Source organism: Bactrocera dorsalis, chromosome 4 (genome assembly GCF_023373825.1).
Source record: "Bactrocera dorsalis isolate Fly_Bdor chromosome 4, ASM2337382v1, whole genome shotgun sequence".
In the NCBI taxonomy this organism is placed as follows: Eukaryota; Metazoa; Arthropoda; class Insecta; order Diptera; family Tephritidae; genus Bactrocera; species Bactrocera dorsalis.
In genome coordinates, this window is record NC_064306.1 from 58,395,233 (window position 1) to 58,418,462 (window position 23,230).

The 23,230-nt window shown below is 35.3% G+C and overlaps 1 protein-coding gene across 8 annotated transcripts in view; it reads right to left on the reverse strand.

The window, feature by feature from the left end:
* Positions 1 to 586: 586 nt before the first annotated feature.
* LOC105225696 (furin-like protease 2) overlaps positions 587 to 23,230 on the reverse strand; it is a 725,052-nt gene continuing 702,408 nt past the window's right edge. For all 8 annotated transcript variants that reach the window (XM_049455566.1, XM_049455565.1, XM_049455568.1 and 5 more), the window contains 2 exons: positions 22,907 to 23,148; positions 587 to 4,086 (listed from right to left, as the gene is read on the reverse strand). In XM_049455566.1, coding sequence (XP_049311523.1) covers positions 3,307 to 4,086; positions 22,907 to 23,148 — 1,022 coding nt within the window. In that variant the 3' untranslated portion in view covers positions 587 to 3,306. The remainder of the gene's footprint in view (positions 4,087 to 22,906; positions 23,149 to 23,230) is intronic.

The following is a 23,230-nucleotide window of genomic DNA, read 5'->3' on the forward strand; positions in this document are numbered from 1 at the left end:
CAAATTTTAGTTCAATGAAATGGAAATAACTGCACTATGCTTTGAAATACATTTGCGTTAAATGTTTCTCATGAATAATAGTAGAAGCCGTTGTTCATTAAGAAACTGAACTATTAAGAATAATTCCTTAAGAGGCAATCGTAAAATTATATCTACATAAGATTCAACTTTATATCATTTGATCTCCTTATTAGACAATGTCAATGTCAGTGCTCGCTATGTTTAAGGCTTAGTATGTGGAAGCAAAGTGTAATGTGCTATCAAAGATTAGTTCAGGACAAAGTATACTTTCAACCTAGGAAAAAAAATAGGAAAAAAAAATATGTGAAAGTCTTTTTATAATTAAAAAAGTCATTATTAATTATTTTTTCTAGTTAAAAAAAGTCTTGAAAATTAACAAAAAAGTATATAATTTTTTAATTTAAAAAAGTCTTGAAAATTAAAAAAAATTATATTAACTTCATCTGCAAATTTCTCACTGTGTAACTATTTTGGCGAATGTTTTCAAAAACAATTTGCATTTCTTGAACCTTGCAACAAAGTTATGCATACTCCAAATTCTGTACGCTAAATGTTTGGAATAATTGTGCTTTTTTTAAATACATTTTGTTAAATAATATTTTTTGCTGAGAAATCGGTGAATTTTTTTGTGAATAATTAAAAATATTGCTTTTGTTTTTCTATGGGAAATAAATTAAATACGCTTAGATCCATTTAACAGACTTTTTAGGACCAAATATGCAAATTCAAACTTTTAGCAGTTAACAAATTTTTACTAAAAAAAAAATCTTGAATTTACACAGCTGCGACCACATTCTATACCTTTTACATTTTTAACATAATTTTCAAATCAATTTTGAACATAAAAAAAGAAAATTTATAATATATCAGCATTTTATGTGCCATTTTACATTTCGCTGTTATGGTTACAGTGCTGTGCATTAAAATTCTGTTAGACATAGAAGAGCATATTTTGACATAATATAAATTCAAGTATGAGGGAACCTCTTAAGGAATAAAAAATATTAGTTTCAGCTTGTATAATTTGCAGCTGCGATGGTTTTAACACATATGTATGTATGCCTTTGCTATTGTTTGCACATGTTAACTTTACATATGTATGTTCGCTGTTGTAACAGAATTTCATAACATTGATTTTACTGTTGCTGTTACGAAGAGTGAATTATAAGAATTTTCATATAAATTTATTATTTTGGAAATAAATGTATGAAAATTTGTAACTTATGGAATTATGGTAATGTTGAATTTAAATTTTCTGTCTTTTGTTTAGTTTTTCTAGTAGTAGCCAAAGCCTATTATTTTAACAGAAATGTTTAGTTGTAATCGAATATGCTTATAACATGAAGAGAGAAATTGCGCAAGTTGCTTTTTGGGCGAAATTGAAATTGCAAACATTAAAAATAGTATGACTGTAGTTACACAACATATGTATGTATGTGCATATGGTGAGCAAGTATGTGCTTACAAGGTTATCAATTTTACAAAGTTATCAGATTTTAGACAAAAATTACAAAAGTTTAAATTTTTTCTTATTTTTTCATAAATTGCATTTGGTTAAGAAATTTTTAAACAATATACAGACAAAAATAAACATTTTTTCTCGTTATAATATTAACATTTACAAAATTCTAATATCTAAAATATTTAAAATAAAATCTTTTTTAAATTAAAAGTGCGATAAACTGAATGTAAAATTTCATAAAAACATTTTTGGACTTTTACAAAATATATATATGAGCAGTTAAGCATATTAAATGTAATACGTAAATAATAGAGAACATTTTTATAGGATATTTAGCATAGAGACAATGCCTTAGAAATATAAATTAAAGGAATTTACAACAAAATAGGCTTTAATAAAAGACAGATGCGCGCAATATACATACAGTAGCGCATAAAATTACTAAAAAAAATATTATTTTTAATACATAAAAGAGCTAACTAAAATATGCATTTTATATTTAAATATATGTACAAAATTATAAGCAATGAAAGCAGCGTTGTTTTTTATAGTACGAAGATGCTTGCTTAGAGGTGCAAGTAAACTGCCTACATTTTGATTTTATTATATTATTTCGTATCTTTTTTTTCGAAATTTGCAAGGAAAGAATGTAGTGGAAAGTATCGGTAGTGCAAAATGAACCAGCATTTTTTTCGTTAGCCTTTTTTTTTTGTTTCAAGTGGCGCGCTGAACTCAATCTTTTGCTTGCAAGCAGTTAGAAATCTGTTTTAAGTTTATACGTGGTAGATATTTTTTTAAATTACAAATTATTTACACGTGGATAGTTTGTGGTTAATATTTTTTTCTGTTTCAGGTTTTAGTTATTAATATTTAGTTGTTGTTGTGTGCACGAAATAAAACATGTTTATATATAAATCTTGAGATATTGAAAGTGGAACTAAATTTGCTGAGCAAACAAGAAAAACATCTATTAATAAGCCATAGTTAAAATTTTGAAGTTTTCTGTTGCAAAAGTTAGTTTTCATAACTACTGTTTTCTGTTACAATTTCAATAGAGAAGTCGCTGCATGTGTATAAAAGCAGTTGAAACTCTATTGCGCGTAAGCCGAAAACTGATAAGCAACAAATTTAGTAGCGAAAACAGATTTACTAACATAAACAGAATTTTTAACAGAAACAGAACTAACAACGGAAACAGAATTTTGAACAAAAACGGAATTTATTTGTTTCAAAAATTTGCTTACGTAACCGTACAAACAATATGCTTCACAGAAAACAGTAACAGAATTACTAACAGAAACAGATTTTCCAACAGAAAAACAAATTTATATACATTTTTTTTTTGACAGATGCGCACTCCGCAAAAGCATATTGTAGTATACTTTTACGTAGTTTCTGTTCATTTAAAAACTGTTAAATAATTTTCAATTTTTTTTTTCGGAAAATTTACTTTTCAAATCGAATAAAAACTCTTGGCTTTTGTAAAAGTTTCATTAACGTACCCGACAGCATCACCGTTGCTATTACTATTATGGTTTAGATTTCATTTATATATGTTAATATTTATAATTAAGCGCACCCTAATGCGCCAGTACGCACTAATTCCACTTAAATGTTTGCTTTCATTATTCTACCTTTTCGTTTCTTCTACTTTTCAGTTTAGTGAATTTATATATATGTATAAATCATTTTACTAATAAAAGGCTTTTAGATACTAATTTTTTACAATTTTCAGTTTTTTTTTGTTTTTGTTGTCGCTTTATACACAATCACAAACGCAATTTCATTACTTGCTTGTTAGCCACGCAACGCGTGCTTTACTCCTATGTCCTTTCGTTGGTGCTCAGCACATGGTTGTTGGTTGTCGCCGCCGTCGCCGTCGACGCTGTTGGTGAGCGCTTCAAACCAACATTTAGCGCCGCTTGCTGTTGTTGTTGTTGTTGTTGCCGTTGCGTTTCGATGCGTTTCAGAAATGGCAATCGTGGTGGCACATTGCGGTTCAGGCTACTGTTGCTGGCGTTGTTTTTGCTGCTGCTGTTGTTGTTGCCGCCCGTTTTGCGCTGCTGACGCATAATTTGTTGCAGCTCATTTATCTCGTGTACGCTGTCGCTAGCAGCAGTCGTTGCGCCAGTTATTAGTGGCTGTTGCTGCTGCTGCTGTTGTTGTTGTTGCTGCAGTATGGCTTTCGTGCCGCGACAATAGTATTCGATGTCGTCGATATCACCCAGCATTGTTGAGTTGTTGTTTCCCACCGACTTCGCTGTGGCTGTTGCGCTTTTTGGTGTTGTTTTCGTTGCTGTTGCAACTACTTTGCCTCTGTAGTCCATATCCAGTTCGTTGGCGTACACCTCTTCGGTGTCCACTGCTGACCGCTCATTCACTTCCACGCAATCATCACGATAACCGTAACCATCATCGTCCTCTTCCTCCTCGTCCTCGTCGTAATCATCATTAGCTGCGCCCTCATGCAGATTTGATTCGGCATCTGCTTTTAGTAGCTTGGCTGCAGCGGCATTTCGTGGTCCACCACCGCCGCCTCGTTTCTTCTCCGATTTATTTGGTATTTTGTTGTAGCGAATGGCATCGCGAGCATTGCTTGAGCGCTAGGTGAGGGAGTAAGATAGAGAGAGTTGTGTTAACATATTAGAAGTGACTTTTGAAATTAATTTGAGTTGATTATTACTGCATAATTTATATACTATGTTTAAATAAACCAGGTTCTTTAGAGTTATACGTATAATTTCCTGAACTGATAACTGTCAAAATAGTCACAGATTCTAAATTATTAAACATATTTAAAAAGCTCAAGCTGTCTTTAAAACAATGCTTTATCAAAATATCTATATAGAAAGGCGTTAAAATATTATTAGGAGGATTAACAATGAGGTTTACCATTCTCAAGAAGTAATCACTGCCTTAGAAGAGTTATTTCACGGTCAACATCAAATGATTCAAAAGTTCAAGTTGAGGTTAAGATAACTCTCATTTGGGTGAAAATTTTCGGTCGTCAACATTGAAGTATTTGACTCTCTTTTTTATATTTTCATGTAGATCTAAAAACGTTCAAAATTTTGATACACAAGCTCCACGTTTTACCGAAAAAAATACAATTCTACATTCTTGACCAAATATGGAAGCCACCAAATCGATTTTGCTGAAGTCTAGAAAGTGTTCTGGTCAAATTTCAATATTTAGGAAAGAGTTGCCACCTAATTGAATATACAGAATTTACTTCTACATATACATAGTTAATGACTATACGTCAAGTAACTATAAGACATTTTTTAGATAAATTCAAAAACACTTTAATCAAATAATTTTTGGACAAGAGTTACCCCTTTTTAGAGAAACAAAATAATCAGTTCATATAGAAAATTCTAATAGCGGTATAAGTCACCAACGGCTGCTAGATTTATTCAGCTATCAATCTCTTATGCTGAATAAAAATATTTAGTCGCAGAAATTATTTATTTTGAGTAAAATTACTAGCATTTTGCTTGCTTCATTCAGCTACTATGTATTATCTTAAGCTAAATAAGGGCTAAAAGTCTCGAAGGTTGAAAACCCTTAATAAAGTTTCATCCCCACAACTTTGCTAGGTGTTTGGTTGAGCTCCTTGTCGGAATTATGAGGAGGAGCTTCATAGTAATGAACGAACTTAGAGCTACATATTTAAGCTTGCTTCTAATGATATTTTTCTGAGACAGTGTATATTTCCTTTGTCTTACACTGTAGCATATCATACCAACTGATCGAATCCTGAACCATTTAAACTGCGCGCGAGTTGATACCCACACTTGAATAACCATTTCAGGCGACAGATATAAAAATGTTGCAGATGTGTTCTGGAAGAGTGAAGAATGGGTTCCTTTGACCACCGATTTTGTTTTAGGAGTCACAGGGTGCCATGTCGGGCGGCTGCTGCAACACAGCGATCCCTTTAGAGGCCAAATACTGGGACACGCTGAGGGCGGTGTGGCACGGCGCGTTGTCGTGATGATCCCGTTACGAGCGATGTCTGGGCGCACTCTGTTGACTCGCTTTCGCAATCTTTCGAGTACTTGGCAATTTTATCGCGACGCGTTGCTCTTCAATTTTCGTGACGAACACTACAAACACACGTCTACTCAACTTGACGCAGCAGGCGAACTAAACAAGCTAGAGCGATGGTACATATGTCAATGGAGAGGGGAGGGATGCCAGAAAAAGAGAAAGGAAATTTCAAGGTCACAGGTTTACCACCGCGGCAATAAAATCGGTCTCATTACTTAATTGTCAAACCTCTAGGTCGCAAAAAAGATGGCAACGTGGTTGAGGACCCTAAAAATGACGGCCAAAAATCAAGGGCATACTCAGCATTTTCTTTGATTACTGTTATGTGGTTCACCATGAATTCATTTCAGAGGTTCAAATGGTCAATAAAGAATATTACTTGGCTACTTGAGGGGTTTACGTAAAGCAGTTCTTGATAAACGATCAAATTTGTGGCCAAAAAAATCTTAGATTTTTCAACACAATGAAGAGCTGCCACATTCTAGCATGATTATGGCAGACTGTTTGGATGAAAACACGAAACTCAGTCACTGCCTATACCAAATTCGGCTGCTGGGACTTATTTCTGTTTTCGAATCAAGCCTTTAGTATTTTGAAGCCAGTAAAAGTCATTATCACTAAAGGATATCTCAGTCGAGATTTATTGCCAGTGTGTGAAAAACTGGATTAATCGTTGGCATGTTATAAACTCAAAAGAGGACTATTTTGAAGGCGATAATAAATCTTTTTAATACGTAAAAATTACATTCTTTTGCCAGTCAGTGTCCGTCAGTTGGTATAAATCTTAATATGTATATGTACAATAGAAGATCCGCCACTTAAATTTTAAAAAATTTATTGTATCCCAGTGGCATAGTCAGTGGCGTAACTTTGCACTATATTCTCTAAATAAATATTATTGAAAAGTTCGGATTAAAATATTCGATTTTCGATGGTTAATAAGTTCATTCTTTTATTAAATATTGCATTTTATTAGAGTTCATTTGGAATAGAATGAGAAGAGTTCCCATTTAAATACTATAAATTCGAAGCTCTGCTGCTCTCAAAGCTGCAAGTAGAATATATAAAGAATTATACACGTAAACACATACCACGATGCGCATTAGTTGAAATATAATGCATGCAACCAGCCGAACAGTTTGTGGTTTGCAACCGCTGGGCGATTTTCTGCAGTTAAAATATATGTATAATAACAATATATGTAAATAGACGAGACGCAGATGCATTTTATAAAAGTAATCACTTTTATATCGACATTTAATATATACATATGTATAAATACATATATATAAAACAAATGTAAGTCTATTATATGTATATTGATGAGCGCTGCATGATATGCACTTCCGTGTTAAGCTAATCTGTATGGTAGCCAAGCCATTAGCGCCATACAAGCGCGTTGATATTCTTTTGGTAGGTGGCAACCATAAATTGCTTAACTGCCAAATCATTATGGTGTGATCGTTTGAATGAGTCAATTTCCGCGCCAAGCCCGACCAGCCAACAGCATGCTGTGCGTACTTTGGAAAAGCATGCATATTTGTTCATATGTATTTGCATATATATTAACTATGCATTGTTGATCTGTAAACTGCCAGCAGTCAGTCGAATAGTCAAACCGAGCAGCGGCTACACCACTCAACCGCTCAACCGATCAAACCAATAGGCGTAATATTCAATGGACCAACTAACCAACTGACCAGCGCAGCCAATGAACCATAGCGGCGGCCAGTCAATTACACACGCAAGCACACATAAGTACGCACACACACACACTCAGCTTTGGAACAAATATAATAAAAATGTGCGTGTGGCTGCTCATATGGCGGCTGCTCTGTCAATATTTCGCGATTACCAATGCAGGCGCTATATAGACAAAATTGTTGGTGTACTATATATGTATTGTAGGTACATATGTGTGAGTATGTATGTATCTATGCATGTGCCTCGTTAGTAATGCTAATAATCCACAAAAATGTGGATATAAATGTGGAAACACAGCAAATGGAGCACATGTATGGCGATTTGTCTGCCTTGACTGTTCGAAAGCTTCGAACACAAGCGCGAAAATTAGCGTGCAATATATGCTTAACAAAAAAAAAACAAAATTGGCGAAATTGCCGGAAAAATTGCAGCGTTAAATGCGAAAACGTAAATTTGCGATAGTCGAACTTCCTTCCTTGGACGCAGCGTTGCATTATTTGTGAAATTCGTAATTTGGCAAATGCGCCCATTTGGTGGTCAAAAGTGCATGTATACACACACACGTGCAAATATATACAAATACATTTATCTATATGTAAAATGACACACCGTGTTCCGCACAATACAATAAACTAGAGAACATGCGCCTAATAGTATGCTTGCTTTATGTGCATTTTGATGTTTTGGCATGTGGGCATTGTGCAAATTGCAGATATTTTATTTCGACCGCATTGTTATCATTTAAAACGGTACAATGGCTGGCTGTATTGTGTGGCATGTTAAACGTTATAACGGTATTTAGCTTTAGCTCATAGATTGTGCGTTAATAAGTAGTTGTGTGTTGTTGAACATGACTCATTATCGCCGTAATCTCAGTTTACAGCCATTTTGGCGATTACAAGCAGAGCTTTCCATTACTAAATATTATTGCAAGAGGGAGTGAGCATTATAAAAATATATTATATGAAATGTTTAGGTGGGTGTAAATTGCAGATTCAAGTTTAAATTAATATTATTTTTGAGAGAAGTTCAAAAATTTGGCATATTTTTTGCTGGAAGGGATCTCTTCAAGCTCGATTTAGCAAGAAAAAACTATGAAACGGTGGAGTTATGTGATATAATTGAAAAAGGAAAAGTGATGTGATGGTGCTTATATTGAAATTTAATTTCAGTGAGCATCTTCTTCAAAGAAAGTAATTACTAAAATATTAATATTATTAATGAAATAACTTCTTATTCAATATCTAGTTTGACTACCTTTAAGAAGCTGAGAAAAGTAACTAAAACTAAGTTTTAAACATTGGTAAAGTCGAAGACTCTGTGGATAAATGTGTTTGACGAGCGTTAAGCGCTGAGTCTATTAATTTTTCCCATCTGTTAGATACACTAAGGCTTTGCGATATCCATCTGAAATTTTGTACACGTTTTCCTACCCCAGAACCTCCTCATTTTTGGGCACCGCCGAACACTATCACATGTAGCTGCCAAGCAAACTGATCAATCAAAATAAAGTTTCCGTATGGAAAACTTTTCAATTTACAAGACATCGTCTTGAAATTTGTTCTAGATTATTTTCTAGAGTAATGTTATAATATCCAAAGAAATTTTTCTCAAAATATTGACGTAATGATAATAAGGCTGCTATATATATATTTCTGGCCTAGACAACACTAAGTGTTGCCAGGTGCAATCTGACATTTCCATTGGAAAGTTTGACATTTTTTAGCATAACATCACTCAGAACGTTTTGTCATTTAATCGTGAATTGTTTTATTTACAGGGAATTAAAAAATTCATCTCGGCCAAAAAATGGAATTAACTCGTGAACATTTTCATGCGATCATTTTTCACAACTTTCGACGTCGTCCAAAAACAGCCATTGTGCCGTCATGTAACATACCTTCAGATAGAGGCATGCCTATGCATTTCTGTTTGCCTGAAGTCTTCGGAGAAATTCGAAATACGAACAAGAGAAGACGAATCATTGTGCACCATGACAATGCGAGCTCTCACACATCGGTTCAAACCAGCGCCTTTTTGACCGGCCAAAAGTCGAATTGATGGGTCATCCGCCGTACAGCCCTGACTTGACTTTTTATTCCCACACATCAGGAAAATAATGCGTGGTCAACGATTTTCGTCGCCAGAAGATGCTGTTGAAGCATTCAAAAACCATGTTTTGGAGGTGTCTCAATCGGAGTGGAAAAAGTGCTTCGAAAATTGGTTTGAGCGCATGCAAAAGTGTATAAATCTTGATGGAGAATATTTTGAAAAACAATAAAACCATTTTCGTGGATAAATATTCCTATTTTCATTATTAGGCCAGAAATATATATAGCAGCCCTCGTAGATAGAAGAAATGAGATGATCCGTTAATCACTTCTCGAATTTGTTCCTTTTCCTTCCTTTTTCAGTATTAAAGGATTCTAATATTTGCTTTGCGGGGGGTAAAAGGAATATACAACAAATTAATATCATAGAACGAAACGCATTGAAGGAAGTCATCTCGATTTCTTCTTTAATGGTAGGGGGGACATCGAAAGCCGGAGTGCGCAACATTGATCCAATAAACCTAATCTACTTCCAACTTAATACTCTCACAGGAAAGGACAAGACATTTTATGCCTCCTCTATAGCACGTACATACGTACTGACGCCTATTCTTCTGTAACTGTCATACAAGGTACTTTCCAAAATCAAGTTTTTGAATCTAGCGCCTCTATACGCCGACTGGTGCATTAGAATCTGCTATCTTTATCTATTGTCCAATGATTTTATGACATTTCATAGATTGGAAGTGAAGTTATTGCGTTTTAATTGTCAGTATGTTTCTGTTATCGGTGCAAAAATGAGCTTCGTACAAAGAGCCAACATTAAATTTTGTTTTAAAATTGGTAAAACTTTTACCGAAACGTTTGAATGAAACAAGTTTATGGGGATGATTGCCTATTCCGTAGCAGAATGTACGAGTGGTTTCAATGTTTTCAAAGTGGTCGTGTGGTCGTGGGGACATAAATGACGATCAACATGTGGGCCAATCAAAACACGTGATCACAGGAAATTCCATCGAAACTGTGCATAAACTCAACAAAAATCAGCCGAAATTCGCCGGAATTCGCCGAAATCATCATTGAAATCCATGGAAATGGAATTGAACAACTCCGAAACATTGATTTATGGCATTTTGACCGAACATTTGAGCTTACGAAAAGTCTTGCACGGTTTGTTCCGCACAAATCGACTGACGACCAAAAATTGCTCAGAATCCAACATTCGAAGGACATCATTAACCGATTATTTGACCAAAAACCACATTTTAACCATTAACAACTCTTCGTATTCACCTGATATGGCACCGTGCGACTTCTTCCTTTTCGGAAAAATGCATTTGCCCATGAAAGGAAAGCGTTATGCAGACGTAAAGGCCAGACTTGCACCGACATACTGGCGATCACACTGGCCAACGAGCTCAAACACTCGTTCGACATCGGGCTTTTGGACCGTGCAAAAAGCTGTGTTGAAGCAGAAGGAGACTATTTTGAATAAAATAAATTGATTTTGTCGAAAAAACCATTTTTTCTTTTTTTTTTTAAGTCTTGTTTACTGCGGAAATCACCATGTATGTTCGTTTAACCTTGAAGTGTTCGGAAATATAATTGAAATTTTTAAAATTCGCTGAAAATGTTTTAATTTTTTAAAAAATTCATAAAAAACTTCAATTTCTTAATTTAAAATCTGCATGTAGCAGCATGAACATAAATATCAGCTATATCAAGCCTAAAGCGCCTAAATGTATACATTCAAATTATTATACTCTAGCTGGTACAATAGTCACCGAGTACGTTACTGAGAAGTGGTCAACCGACAAAACCGAGTGACTTTGGCGAATAACCAATTATTGTCTAGCAACAACAAGTAATGGAAGAAATAACAATGAAGCAAGTAAATACAAGCGATGGAGGAAGCCAGCGCAGCCGCTCAAGCGACAGTGATAGCAGACGCTAAACGACAAGCAATTTTTCAATGGCTATTGGTGGAAAATTGCTTTGCGCTGCACATATACAAACACACATGCAAATGGGTGTACATAAATACAAACATGCTTCAACGGAGTTAGACACATACATATATGTATATATTTACATATATATTTATATGGACACACACACATATATATGTATATACACCACTTTTATGGCCAACACTTATACGCACATACATACAAACGCTTATTTGCACACGTTTTATGTTTGTAAGTCAATGTTTGTTATTCGTAAATACACACGCACACAGATGTGTGTACATACATATGTAAGCAAGCATTTATGTTGCTCGTAATCCTGTTTCGTTGTTTAACTTTCTGGTTTTGTGCGCTCAACCATACCAATAAAATGGCAATAAACCAAATATCTGCGCGCTTACGGGGCGCCTAAACGGTCGTAAGCATGCACACAGCCACACACATGTGCTTACGACAGCTAAGCGCATATTTACAAGTACAGGCAAGCATGTATGTGTGTGTGTGTGCAGTGAAGTATGCGGTAGGCCATGCAAAATAGCCATGTGTGCTGGTGAGGAGTGGCTTAGCGGTGGGCAGGGGCACAACTTCGAGGTAAGCGAAGCGTTAGCGTGTGCCTAAGCCAGCGAGCAGACACACACATGCACACACAAGTATGAGTCTATAGTCGGCTTGCGACCGCACAAAGCGCGTATAGGCTCAGCAAAAGCACTTCACTTGCTTATATATCTCAGTGTGCGTGTGTTGGTGCGCTCATAAAAGTTTGATGGGTCGCGCCAGAAAAAGGGGTAAATAGGATTACGTAAGCGCGCCGTCAAAGGCACAGCGGTAAACCATTTATTTGTTTTGAATTTTACAGTGCAGAGATATTTAAGCGTGTCATTTCGCTAAATACGTGGCCCGCATCGCTGAGCGCTCACCAACACACACACGCACATATATACTGCTATATCAACAAAGCATACATATATGCAAAAGTGTACATACACATACATATGTATATATAATATACATATGTATATATAAATAAAGTTGTAGAGTAACATACACAATTCAAACATGTGAAACTAGAACCTGGTGGCACCGCTTTGCCTAACCGTGCTCGTGTTTTTCCAGCACTTGGCTTCCGCCGCTTTTATAGCTTCCCATTTGTTATTGCTCTTGCCGGTATCTCACTCATTTACCATTCGATCCGCTGCATCGCGGCCTTTTTCCTCTTTTTTCTTGTTCAAAGGATAAAGCATATCCGCTTTCTTATGTACAAGTACAAGTAGACAACAACAACAACAGCACATACAAATCGGCGGATGTGTTCATTCACTCGTAAGCATGACGAATTGATGGCGCCGCTTTGTCACCAGCAACAACAACGTTCATCATTAAATTGACAAGTACTTTTCAAGCAATTTACTTTTGACTGCGTGTTTAGTTATTTATAACTGTGCATAGTTGTACAGAGATACATACTTTTACTGAAATATATATGCATACATGTACATTAGGGTGCTCGTTATTTCCTCAGAACGATTTTTTTTAACGCTCTCCGTAATTTTAGTGTTTGCTATAAAAACAAGGATATAAGGCTCTTTACTTTCAATGAGTTTAGATCACTTTACTTCTCCCATGCATACTTATACACAACTCGATATTTTTGGATCTTTTTCATAGCCACCACTTTAAAGGTGCAATATTCTAATACAAAATTTTCTGCTCTATAAAAAAAAGTCTGAATGATTTTTTTCATAAAATTGTTCCCAAAAGTTACACGCAGTGAAAGTCATACGTCAAATGACCTGGGCATTCATAAAGTTATTTACACATTATTTGTTACTCATACGTCATGGTGTACCATATGAATATTGGATAATTGATGCAAAGCTGTAATTGGCTTTAACTTTTACAGAAATGAATGAGTAATTGTATAAATAATTATTTAGAGCTTTTTAGTAGAACTGAAAGTTCAATCAATTATCAATTTTTCAAAGTTGTAGACTTATTTGCTTTAGAGAGCAAAATCTTTGCGAAATTTCCAAAAATCCCATATTATATATATGAGAAGAGAAATATGATCCAGCCGCGGTATAAATTGAAAATATAGCATTTGCTTCGATTAAATCCTTTTTAAGGCAAAAACTGTTCCTTCAGGTTGCGTTTGCAAACAAAAACAAACATATTTTGTGAAATAAAGCATACCCTAGTGTACATATACATAATTATATGTGTCCTTCTTTGCATGACTGACAGCGGAATCGGAAATTCATCGTTGTGTTTAGCTTTATTGCTAAAGAATTTAAAATTACAATATTTGCGTGTCATTTTAAAATGAATTAGTTGCTAATCATTGCATATTTTATGACAACAATGATGTCGGTTATTGTTGTCGTATTTTCCAAACTTGTGAATTTTCAGAGAAAAGTGACTCTTGCTTCGGGATGAAGCTCCGAGTCCGAATAAAAGCCCCTGCATTAGTGGTTCAAGCGGATTTACATGTGTATAGTTCTGTCATCTCATGTTTGCCAAAGCTAAAGAAAGAAGAGCGTGGTCATCATTAAACCTCCAGTAACCATATGGACTGATCAACTTTGTTGCAGTACAAAAAATAGCAAAATTCAGATGAAATGGTTTGGCAAGTGGTTGTACCCAAGTAAAGTAAAGAACAATGTAAGTCGACAACTTTAAGAGCATATAAGTTCAAAACTCAATATTGAATGCGATTGTTAAAATGTTTTGACTATTTGATTTGTCGACCACAGAAAAGAAACGTTGAAATCTATGATTACTTAACTCTATAGTGGAAAGCAGAAAAATTAGGGTAGATATAGAGTGTTTTAAGTTTTCGTAAATTGTTTAAAAGATGAAAATGATCACTTAGAAAAAAATTGTCTGAAGTTTGAGTTTAGATAAATAGACTCAAACCTTCATCGAACAAACTGGCTAAGCTATTTGAGAACGCAATGGGAAGAAAATGATAAGAAATTAATATCAATCAATCATCTGCATTCGCGAGATAAGTGTGATTTACTTTATTCATAAACACGTTGATTAAATATCCCCAATCCTGTCTTCATTTCCGGGATCTTCATTTCTGATTTAAATTGAGTATAAATTTGAATTAAGCATAAATGAGCATTTCTGGATAGTGTAAATAAAATTGATGATACCTAATAAGAAGAGAGGAGTACATACTACCTGAAACATAAGGGCCTACGAATTACTAATTAATTGAAAATGATAAACCACATATCGAGTAAACCTAAAGATATTCAAAAATATAGTTTGGTTAGCTTAATTTATTCACGAAGAGAACAAATGTTCAACATTAAGAATATTGTGAGAAAATGAAGTCCGGTATCTATGTACTAGAAGGCCACCAATGTTATACCATTTATAGCTCATCAATGATTGGTCCTTGTTTTCTTTTAATTTTGCTGTACTTCAAATAATTGAATTATTATTGAAATATTGGGAATATTCACAAAATTAATTATTATTAAAAATATTATAAATATATTCAAATATAGAGAAATACTTGTATCAATGCAAAAAAAATAACATTTATCAAATCGTGGTCAGCTGTTTATCTATATATCTACTTTAGAGCGGATCGACTTTCTTCTATACAATGGCGTATGCGTGAATCATTCTGCGGATAATTTTGAACAACTTTGCTTAATAGATTATGGGTCTAATCTAGCCAGCGATTTTTAAGGCGAATTTTAAATAATCTGTATAATTGGTTGTATGGGAGATATGTGATATAGTTTTCCGATCTGACCGATTCTGACAACTGATCAACAAAATATCAAGAAGTACCTAATTATTAAATTTCATTCGAATATCTCAAAAACAGAAGAACAAAATTTTTTGATCCTTAAAAAATTTCGCCTTAAAAATTTAAAATTTAAACTTCGCTCGAAATCGGTTTTAGACCCATGATCTCTACGGCAAAATGGTTCGGAATTATTCGTAGAATATTTACGTGATTCTTCCGTTTTTTTTTTGCTTCCTGTAAATCGACACGCTATAATGCACATGTACATATGTATATGAATATATTAAATACATGTTTGTCTGTATCCTTTAAAAAATCGTAAGCTACGTATTTTATCATGTGATGTGATCTGTAGCAAAGTTATAGCGCCTGAACCAAAAAAATCGTGGCTAGGTATAATAAATTTTTGACTGTTGGCGGCATTGCTATTCCAATGCATATTATGAAATTCATGTCTGGCTCATACTGAACAAATTAATGGCTGTGTTTTTCTGCATTCAGTGTTTATCGATTGTAAAGTGAGTCTAAAAGAATATTAGCTGACACAATCCAAAAAACAATGTATGCATAGAAAAAAAATTATATAAATTGTTTTAAGTCTGAAGCGAAAGATTGTTGCTATGAAATTAATTTATTGTGTTCTATTGTGTTTTTGATTTTTTTTGTTTTGGAAAGTTGGCAATATTATAATTGCGTTTTCCCTGAAAATGTTTTCATTTAAACTTACACTAAAACATAATCAGTGATATTTTGCATTTCAAAATGAACAAAATCAATAAAATGACTCCAAACCAATTGAATATTTTTTTTTTTTAATTTATTTGAAATAAATAAAAAAAATCAGTAATTTAAATTCACTGAAACTCTTATTCATTTCTCGAATATTCATAATACCGTTTATTATTATCATCTTCTCTAACTTCCATGCCATAAGCTACATTCATACATATTTTATTGTTCAATCGAATATTGGCATAAACTTCCCCGCCTATTAAAAGTAAATAAATATCAATTGAGTTATCTATAACAGTTTGTCGTTGACTTGCTATTAAATTTGCGTAGCCAACGATTGCCCGACGGCCTTGACCTTTACTGCCAGCAAAATCTAATAATAAACAACAATTTCCACGAAATGCGGCCTCACCGCACACCATTTTACAAGCAGATTGCTGCCGAATGAGAGAAGTGTCGCACGAAAGCTACGGAAATGGTGAGAATTTACGACTTTTCCATAATCAACGTTAAATGTTGGCGATGAGCAATTTATGTGGCAAACGAAAGCGTGAGCGTCAAGTATGATTTGTATATTGAAGGTGTTTTGAATAAATATACTCGCTGGAGGCGTTCGATTTATTTAAGTCATTTGATGACTTGGTGGTATCGTATTACTCATGAGGATATAGCATGTTCTAAGATAAAAATTGTGACGCCAAATATTGCCGTACTTAAATTGATCGAAATTTCCTGCTATAACAAGCTTTCTGATAATTTTTTGTTGTACCGCCGCAGGCGACGTAAATTCCGTCAATTATGCGCAGTCGAAGTGCTGGCCATCGCCATATACAGCAGCAGATAGCACGGCAGCATATTTATGCTTGCGGCACTAAGTTGGCTGCGGTTGTGCCGAAGCGCTCTTTCGAGACAACAACGGCGTTAGAAAGCACGCAGCAATCATGAACAGGAAAACACGCGCATTTTCACTTTTATTCGATAAATTTATTACACTTGTATTTGCATAGATTTTGCTTTTACTGCTTCGAATTTGGCTTCTTGTCATTTCGTCGTCGACTTTTGCTGCTCGGTGTCTGGCAAAATTTGATTTTCGGACCACACGTTCTTCGTCTTGTATTCATTGCTTGGCGCTTTGAGCACGCTGCCAACGCTTTACGCACTCAATTTTATTTGAACAACTTAAGGCGCTGTAGAAACGGCAGCGAATGGACCTGCCTCTGCGTTCGCTGATTTTATGCGCATTTTCGCCGTCAGTCAGAAACCAACCGAAATTTATTTTTCCAATATCATTTTCCAGCAATTCTCTTCACGACGTTGGTAATCATATTTGACTGCGGGGCGAAATAAATTACTGTAAATGCGTGCAGCGGTGTCGATGTCCTTGTTAAGTTGTCACGTTTTGCGCAAATACATATTTTGATGAAGACCGTTAGATATTATATTATATATATGTGCGTATATATATATGACTGCGAATGCTTAGTGTTTTGTTAATTTTATGCTTTGCCGTTCGCAAAATTTCGTTCAGCTTTTAGATATATTTGGTGTTTATTTGACACTCAACAGCAGCTCTGATTTCAAACGCCTGTAAATATGCCACTGAAATCATAGCTTGTTTTTGTTATTTTTAGCATTTACTTATTTATTTATCAAGCGAAATCAGATATAAAGAAGCGAAAAGTCCTCCAGCAGCACATGATTATTTAGAAATACAGGGTGCTTAAGCTTTTATAATTGTATATGAAGGTAATGAATAATTTTGGAATATGAAAAAACATTGACTTCGGTTGCATCGAAGCTGTAATACCCTCCACAAGTCTAACAGTTTGCCATATCAGAATTTCAAGTTCATACATCAGCTTGTATGACAGTTATAAGTTATAGTGATCCAATCTGAATAATATATTAGCAAACAGTGGCACAACTTCGGGTAAAAATCTGTGCCACATTTCGTTGAGATATTTTGGCAAATAAAAAAATTTTCCATACAAGGACATGATTTCGATCGATCAGTTTATATAACAGCTATATGATATAGCGCTCCGATCTAGAAAATTTCTTTACAGCTTATACCGCTGTTGTTGATAACTATTTATGCCACATTTCGTGAAAATTCTATACAAGCATTTGGTTCCGATCTTTTGTCTGAAATCTATCTGATATAGTGGCTCGATATTGGCGATTCCGGTAAACGAACAGTTCTTTGAGGAGCAAAAAATGTGTGCAAAATTTCAAGATCGACATCTGGAAAATTGAGAGACTAGACGGACATGGCTAAATCGACTCAGCTCAACCCTCTGATCACCTACTTATACTATATACTTTACAGGGTCAGTGCAAGTCGAGTAGACTGCAGCTTCTCGATGTCGAACCTTCCTAGCGTTTGTTGACGTGCGTTTTTTTCTGCACTGATGCGGTTGCACAAAATATGATGGTTCGTATCAGTGTTATGGCCTCGAAGTGTATGCATGACTAAAACACTGTCAACATGTCCTATGTCTATCATAACATGAGCGATCCGGTTGGTGACTTTTCGATCCGGAGACAGACAGGTAGCTTGATGAATTTTCCTATACTCGAATTCAGTACCCGGCGAAGTTTGAGGATGTTTCATCATGAACGCTGAATTTACCGATCGTTGTGCCAAAGATACTTTCATTGGCCACCTTGGCGTTAAAGTCGCGAATACCAAGTTTGAAGGAAAATTTGGCCGTTTTTTTACTCCATCAGAGCGGGGAGGCAAATCGGCGATATGTTTAAGAACTTCACTTTGATGCGGATTGTGGCTAGACATTCTTCCACCAGGGTGAATGACGGGACTCGGCGGTCTTTTTGCCACCACGAATCTACACCGAATTTGCATTTATTTAAATAGCTACTGTAATAAATGCCACAAGGACCTACCACACTCCTTGCCACGTCCATTGCATTTCTTGCAAGGTAGAGATGTCAGCCTTCACTCTATCGAGGCTGTGCAGCGGCTCCTTCCCAATTAAGGGACCGGACATTCTAGATGCAAGCCCTCAAATCGTTATCCCTAACACGGTTGGCATCCGAGGCTGTTGTATTCCTTTCATTGGGTATGTTTTTTCGTGGCGGGTTCCAAACCCATCTGTTGAGCGCTGGTGAGTGGATGTTTCGCCTTCTCACTTTAGCTCGCTTTCAAACAGATGTTTTTTTAGCTACCCAGAGAAAACTTGATCTAAGATCAGAAGACGTGAGCTGCTTGAGCTATATATTAGGCTCCCTATCGGGCAGTGCGTAGTTAGAACTCCTACAACAGTTGAAAGGTGAACTTTGTTGAGGACGAGAAATATGTATACTGAGTCAGAAGGTCATTGCGTTGAAATCAGTAACTATGATTATCTTTTGCATGTATTTTCAAGCAGAAAAAATATGGGCTCACGATGGTTTTGGGTAAATGCCGAATACAACAGCCCTTTCTTGGTTATTCCATGGCATTTTCTGAATACCAAATGGATTTTTTGTTCAGTAATTATTGAGCGACCAAGTTCAATTTAAACAATATTTCTTTTGGTACGTTGTTTCGATATGATATGAGTTCGAATCGATTATTAAAGTAAAGATTATTTAATTATTCCATATTGATTTAAAATATAGCGCACCCTGTCATAAAACTTTAATTAAACGCTGACACGTTTGCTATCAATTTGGTTGAACTAATAAAAGCTCTCATATTTTCAATATATTCGCTTAAATTATTATCACTAACTTATACTATTATTTTAATATTGAAAAATTTATCTAAATATTTGTTCACCCTCGACCTAAATCACCGATTAAACATCTATTTTTTACTATTTTCAACCTATCGTTTTTTCATTATCAAACGCATATTTTATTCTCATTTATTTACGAGTTTGTTCAAATACAAAAAAAAAAGAAACGTAGCGACACATATACATACATATATGTATATACACATACAGTCACCCAGACACACCCAGCCACAAACAGTCACTTTGTCTGTTGCTCACATTTTCACACACAGTCACTTACACTCATTCACATTCACACACACACTTTCACAGTTCCGCCGGTAAGGAAATGAAAGCATTCGCAGATTAGAGCAGCTGTTGAAAATTGAATATATTTTCGCATATTAATTTCTGCGCCAGTCTCGCTGCTACACCAACAATTGTTGGCAATTGTTAGTATTTGAAAGAATTTGCATAAATAAATGAATACAAAAAATATGCATTTCGTAAATACATATGCTTTAGTGAATTGAAATTGAAAATATTAAATGACTTTTGAATTTCAATGATATTAAGAGCGGTGTGTGGGAATATTTTACCGCTGGGTAGACGCTGGTGTGAGGGGATAGTAATGGAAAGTAATGAAAATCAGGGTTTTAGGTTGGATTTTGGAGATTTTTTAAAGTATTTGAAAGAAATCATAAATGCCTTGTAAAGGAAAGGGAAGGGAAAGGAATGCCTTTTAATTTGAATGGAGATACAATGAAAGATAATTCATATAGCTTAAGATTTTAGTGGAATATTAGTTCACCAAATTAAAAATTCTGGACCGTTCCGGTTAGGTAAACTGGTATATATAGATAAAAGCTTCGGAGCCAACAGCTCTGTCTTTCTTAATTGATAGATATATGGTAAGTATTAGAGAGAGAGAGTGAACGAGAAAGAGATAGACTCAAGTAACTTCAGTTATTATTAAATGATTTTACTATCAAAGCTGTTATAACAAAAGTTTTAGTTGAAGAATCCTAGGTTCCAAGGTCTTCAAATCAGTAATTTAAAAAAAAAATTCTTTAGGCGGAATTCTCATTGATTTTTAGTAAAATGGCTTCGATATCGTATAAATGTTCAAAAAAGTAGAAGAAGCTCAGCTTTTTTAAGAAATCAAATATTTCAACTGCAAACAAGACTGCAGATTGGTGCGAAAGTTTTACGAATTGCATTAAAATGTTCATTGGGCGCTTGTGATTTATTATATTTAGATTTTTACGTAAGTTGCCATTTATATTTCAGGATTGGGCAGCACTGATGTTGCAAAATGGCTATTGGCAACTTTATCGAAAATTTTGACATTTTTGAGGGTATGCATACTCAGACATTTCGACATACGGCTGCTACTTATGTTGTTTACAGTAACTTCAAATATTCCACTCAACCAAAAAATGGAATGCAATCCTAAACTTTTTCGAGCGATTATGTTTTAAAACTATCGACTTGGGTTAATTAAGCAACTGAACAGAACGATGAATTTAATTCAATTTTTGGCGATGAAACTCCATTAAGGACCAGTGTATGTTGATGGTATAGTGAATCCAGTCTAAGTTGTAGACCTTTTTCTTCTTTATTGGCATTGACATCGCTTTTGCGGTTATAATCGAGTTTAAGCATGGAGTCAGGTGTAGAAGTTCACGCAAGTGAGGAAAGTTTTTTAAGCGAGGTAATGGCCACATTTCTTGACATATGGCTCAAGCAGTTTACCACTTCCGGTCTTAGAACAAGTATCTTCTGAATAGCCAACAAATATTCGCTTGATGAGCTCAATGAAAAGTCGGAGTTCACTCCAAGACGAATTTCTTTATGGTCGTTACAAATCAGTGGTTATTCCGGAAACTATTGACAAACTGATATTGCAGGAATGTCGTGTCACCTCTCGTGAGACAACTCTTGGCATTAGTAGGAGTAGCACGGGTTCAATGTTGCATGAACATTTGACTATAAGAAAAAAATGTCTTTATGTTGGATCCCACACAATTTGCTCGTGTCGATTGGTCGAGAGAAGTGTTAACTAAATAGGATAGAGTTGCTTCAAAACACGTCTATGAAATCGTAAGAGATGATGAAACGTGGATTTCGCGTATAGGCTAGAAAGTAGAAAGCAGTCAACTGTATGGGTGTTTCCAGATGAGCTGAATCTAACATAAGTTGTTCGCGCACGAAAGCCATTTGCTTGCCTGTTTTTTGTAGAAAAATTAGACTTGTCGCAACCATACCACTAGAACAATTCAGAACAGTGAATTCTGAGTGGTATATAATCATTTGTTTGCCAGTTGCCTGTCAAGAAATTAAAAAAACCAACCGCTGAAGACGGATCATTCTTCATCACAATAAAGTTAGCTCTCAAACATCGACTAAAACAATTGCATTTTTCAGCACTTAAAACATAGATTTGATGAGCCATACACCAAGTGGTTCTAACTTGCCACTGAATGACTTCTTTTTCTTCCCGTACGTAAAAAATAATCTAAAAGGTGTACGTTTTGCGATACTTGAATAGGCAGTTAATGCATTCAGAATGAATGTTTTAGAGATACCTCAATCAGAGTGGCAAAGGTGCTTCGACAGTGGGTTCAAAAGATTGCAAAAGTATATAGATCTGAATGGAGAATACTTTGAAAACTACTAAAACGGTTTTTGATGATTATATATTTTTTTTTAATCCCAAAATATACAAGGCAACCTAAGTACTGACGATGAGGGAATAATAACAATAGTTTACAGTCATTTGCGGCTAAGATACTTGAGGTTGTTTCTAGCTAATTTTGGGCTGCAAATGATAGTCAAACCCTCTAAAACATAGGACTTGTTTGTTGTAGTCAAGGGGTTTAGAGGTCAAACCACCAAGCTACACTAAAAGCTGTACCATCCCCACGCGGGTCTGCGTAAGCAGAACGGAACCGGATTTTTTTCCGGTCAAGTGTTGTCAACACGGCCACTACAACAACAATAAAAACTAATAGAAAACTCAAAATTTTTTAACTCAAATAATCATGATCTGGACACCACAAATACCCCACAGACCTTTAAGCACATCAGCCGCAAATTTTTCCAGCAGATTTGTTGAGTAGTGTGATAAGAGCGGCATAAGGTTAAGATGAGACTATTCGGAGTTGGCGAATACTTTCTGTTTAATTAAATTCTTTTATATCTATGAACATACAGGCGCTTGAACCTTCGTATTTCTATATGAATACTTGGTTTTTTCTAATAAGCTCCGGGAATATGGGTGTACAGCTGACAATGAAGTACATTAAATATACACTATGTTATACACTAAACTACTCTATAATTGAATAAAACAAATAAGTCTAACATTAATTAGTCCCACCAATATTAGACAACCCACAGTTGCCAATGAAATCCCCACTTACCTGTAGCACAGCAAAAACGACCACAACAATGGTGACAATCGCCAGACAGACGGCCACTGCAACAGCCGTAATTGCAGTCAGCGGTGAGCTCATACGCGAAAAGAAACTGCCACCATTACCGGACGCATCCTCATCCAAAAAGCCACCATACAGGCCGCCACTGTAAGCGCTGCCGAACTGTTGTTGCTCCGCAGCGGCGGCGATGCGACGCTTGCCCGCCGGCGAGGCATTGATGCAGCCGCCTGCAAAATCAAACAATTGCAAATGAGAAACACACGACTGAGTTGCTGCCATTATGCATTAATGAACTCATAACGGTACATG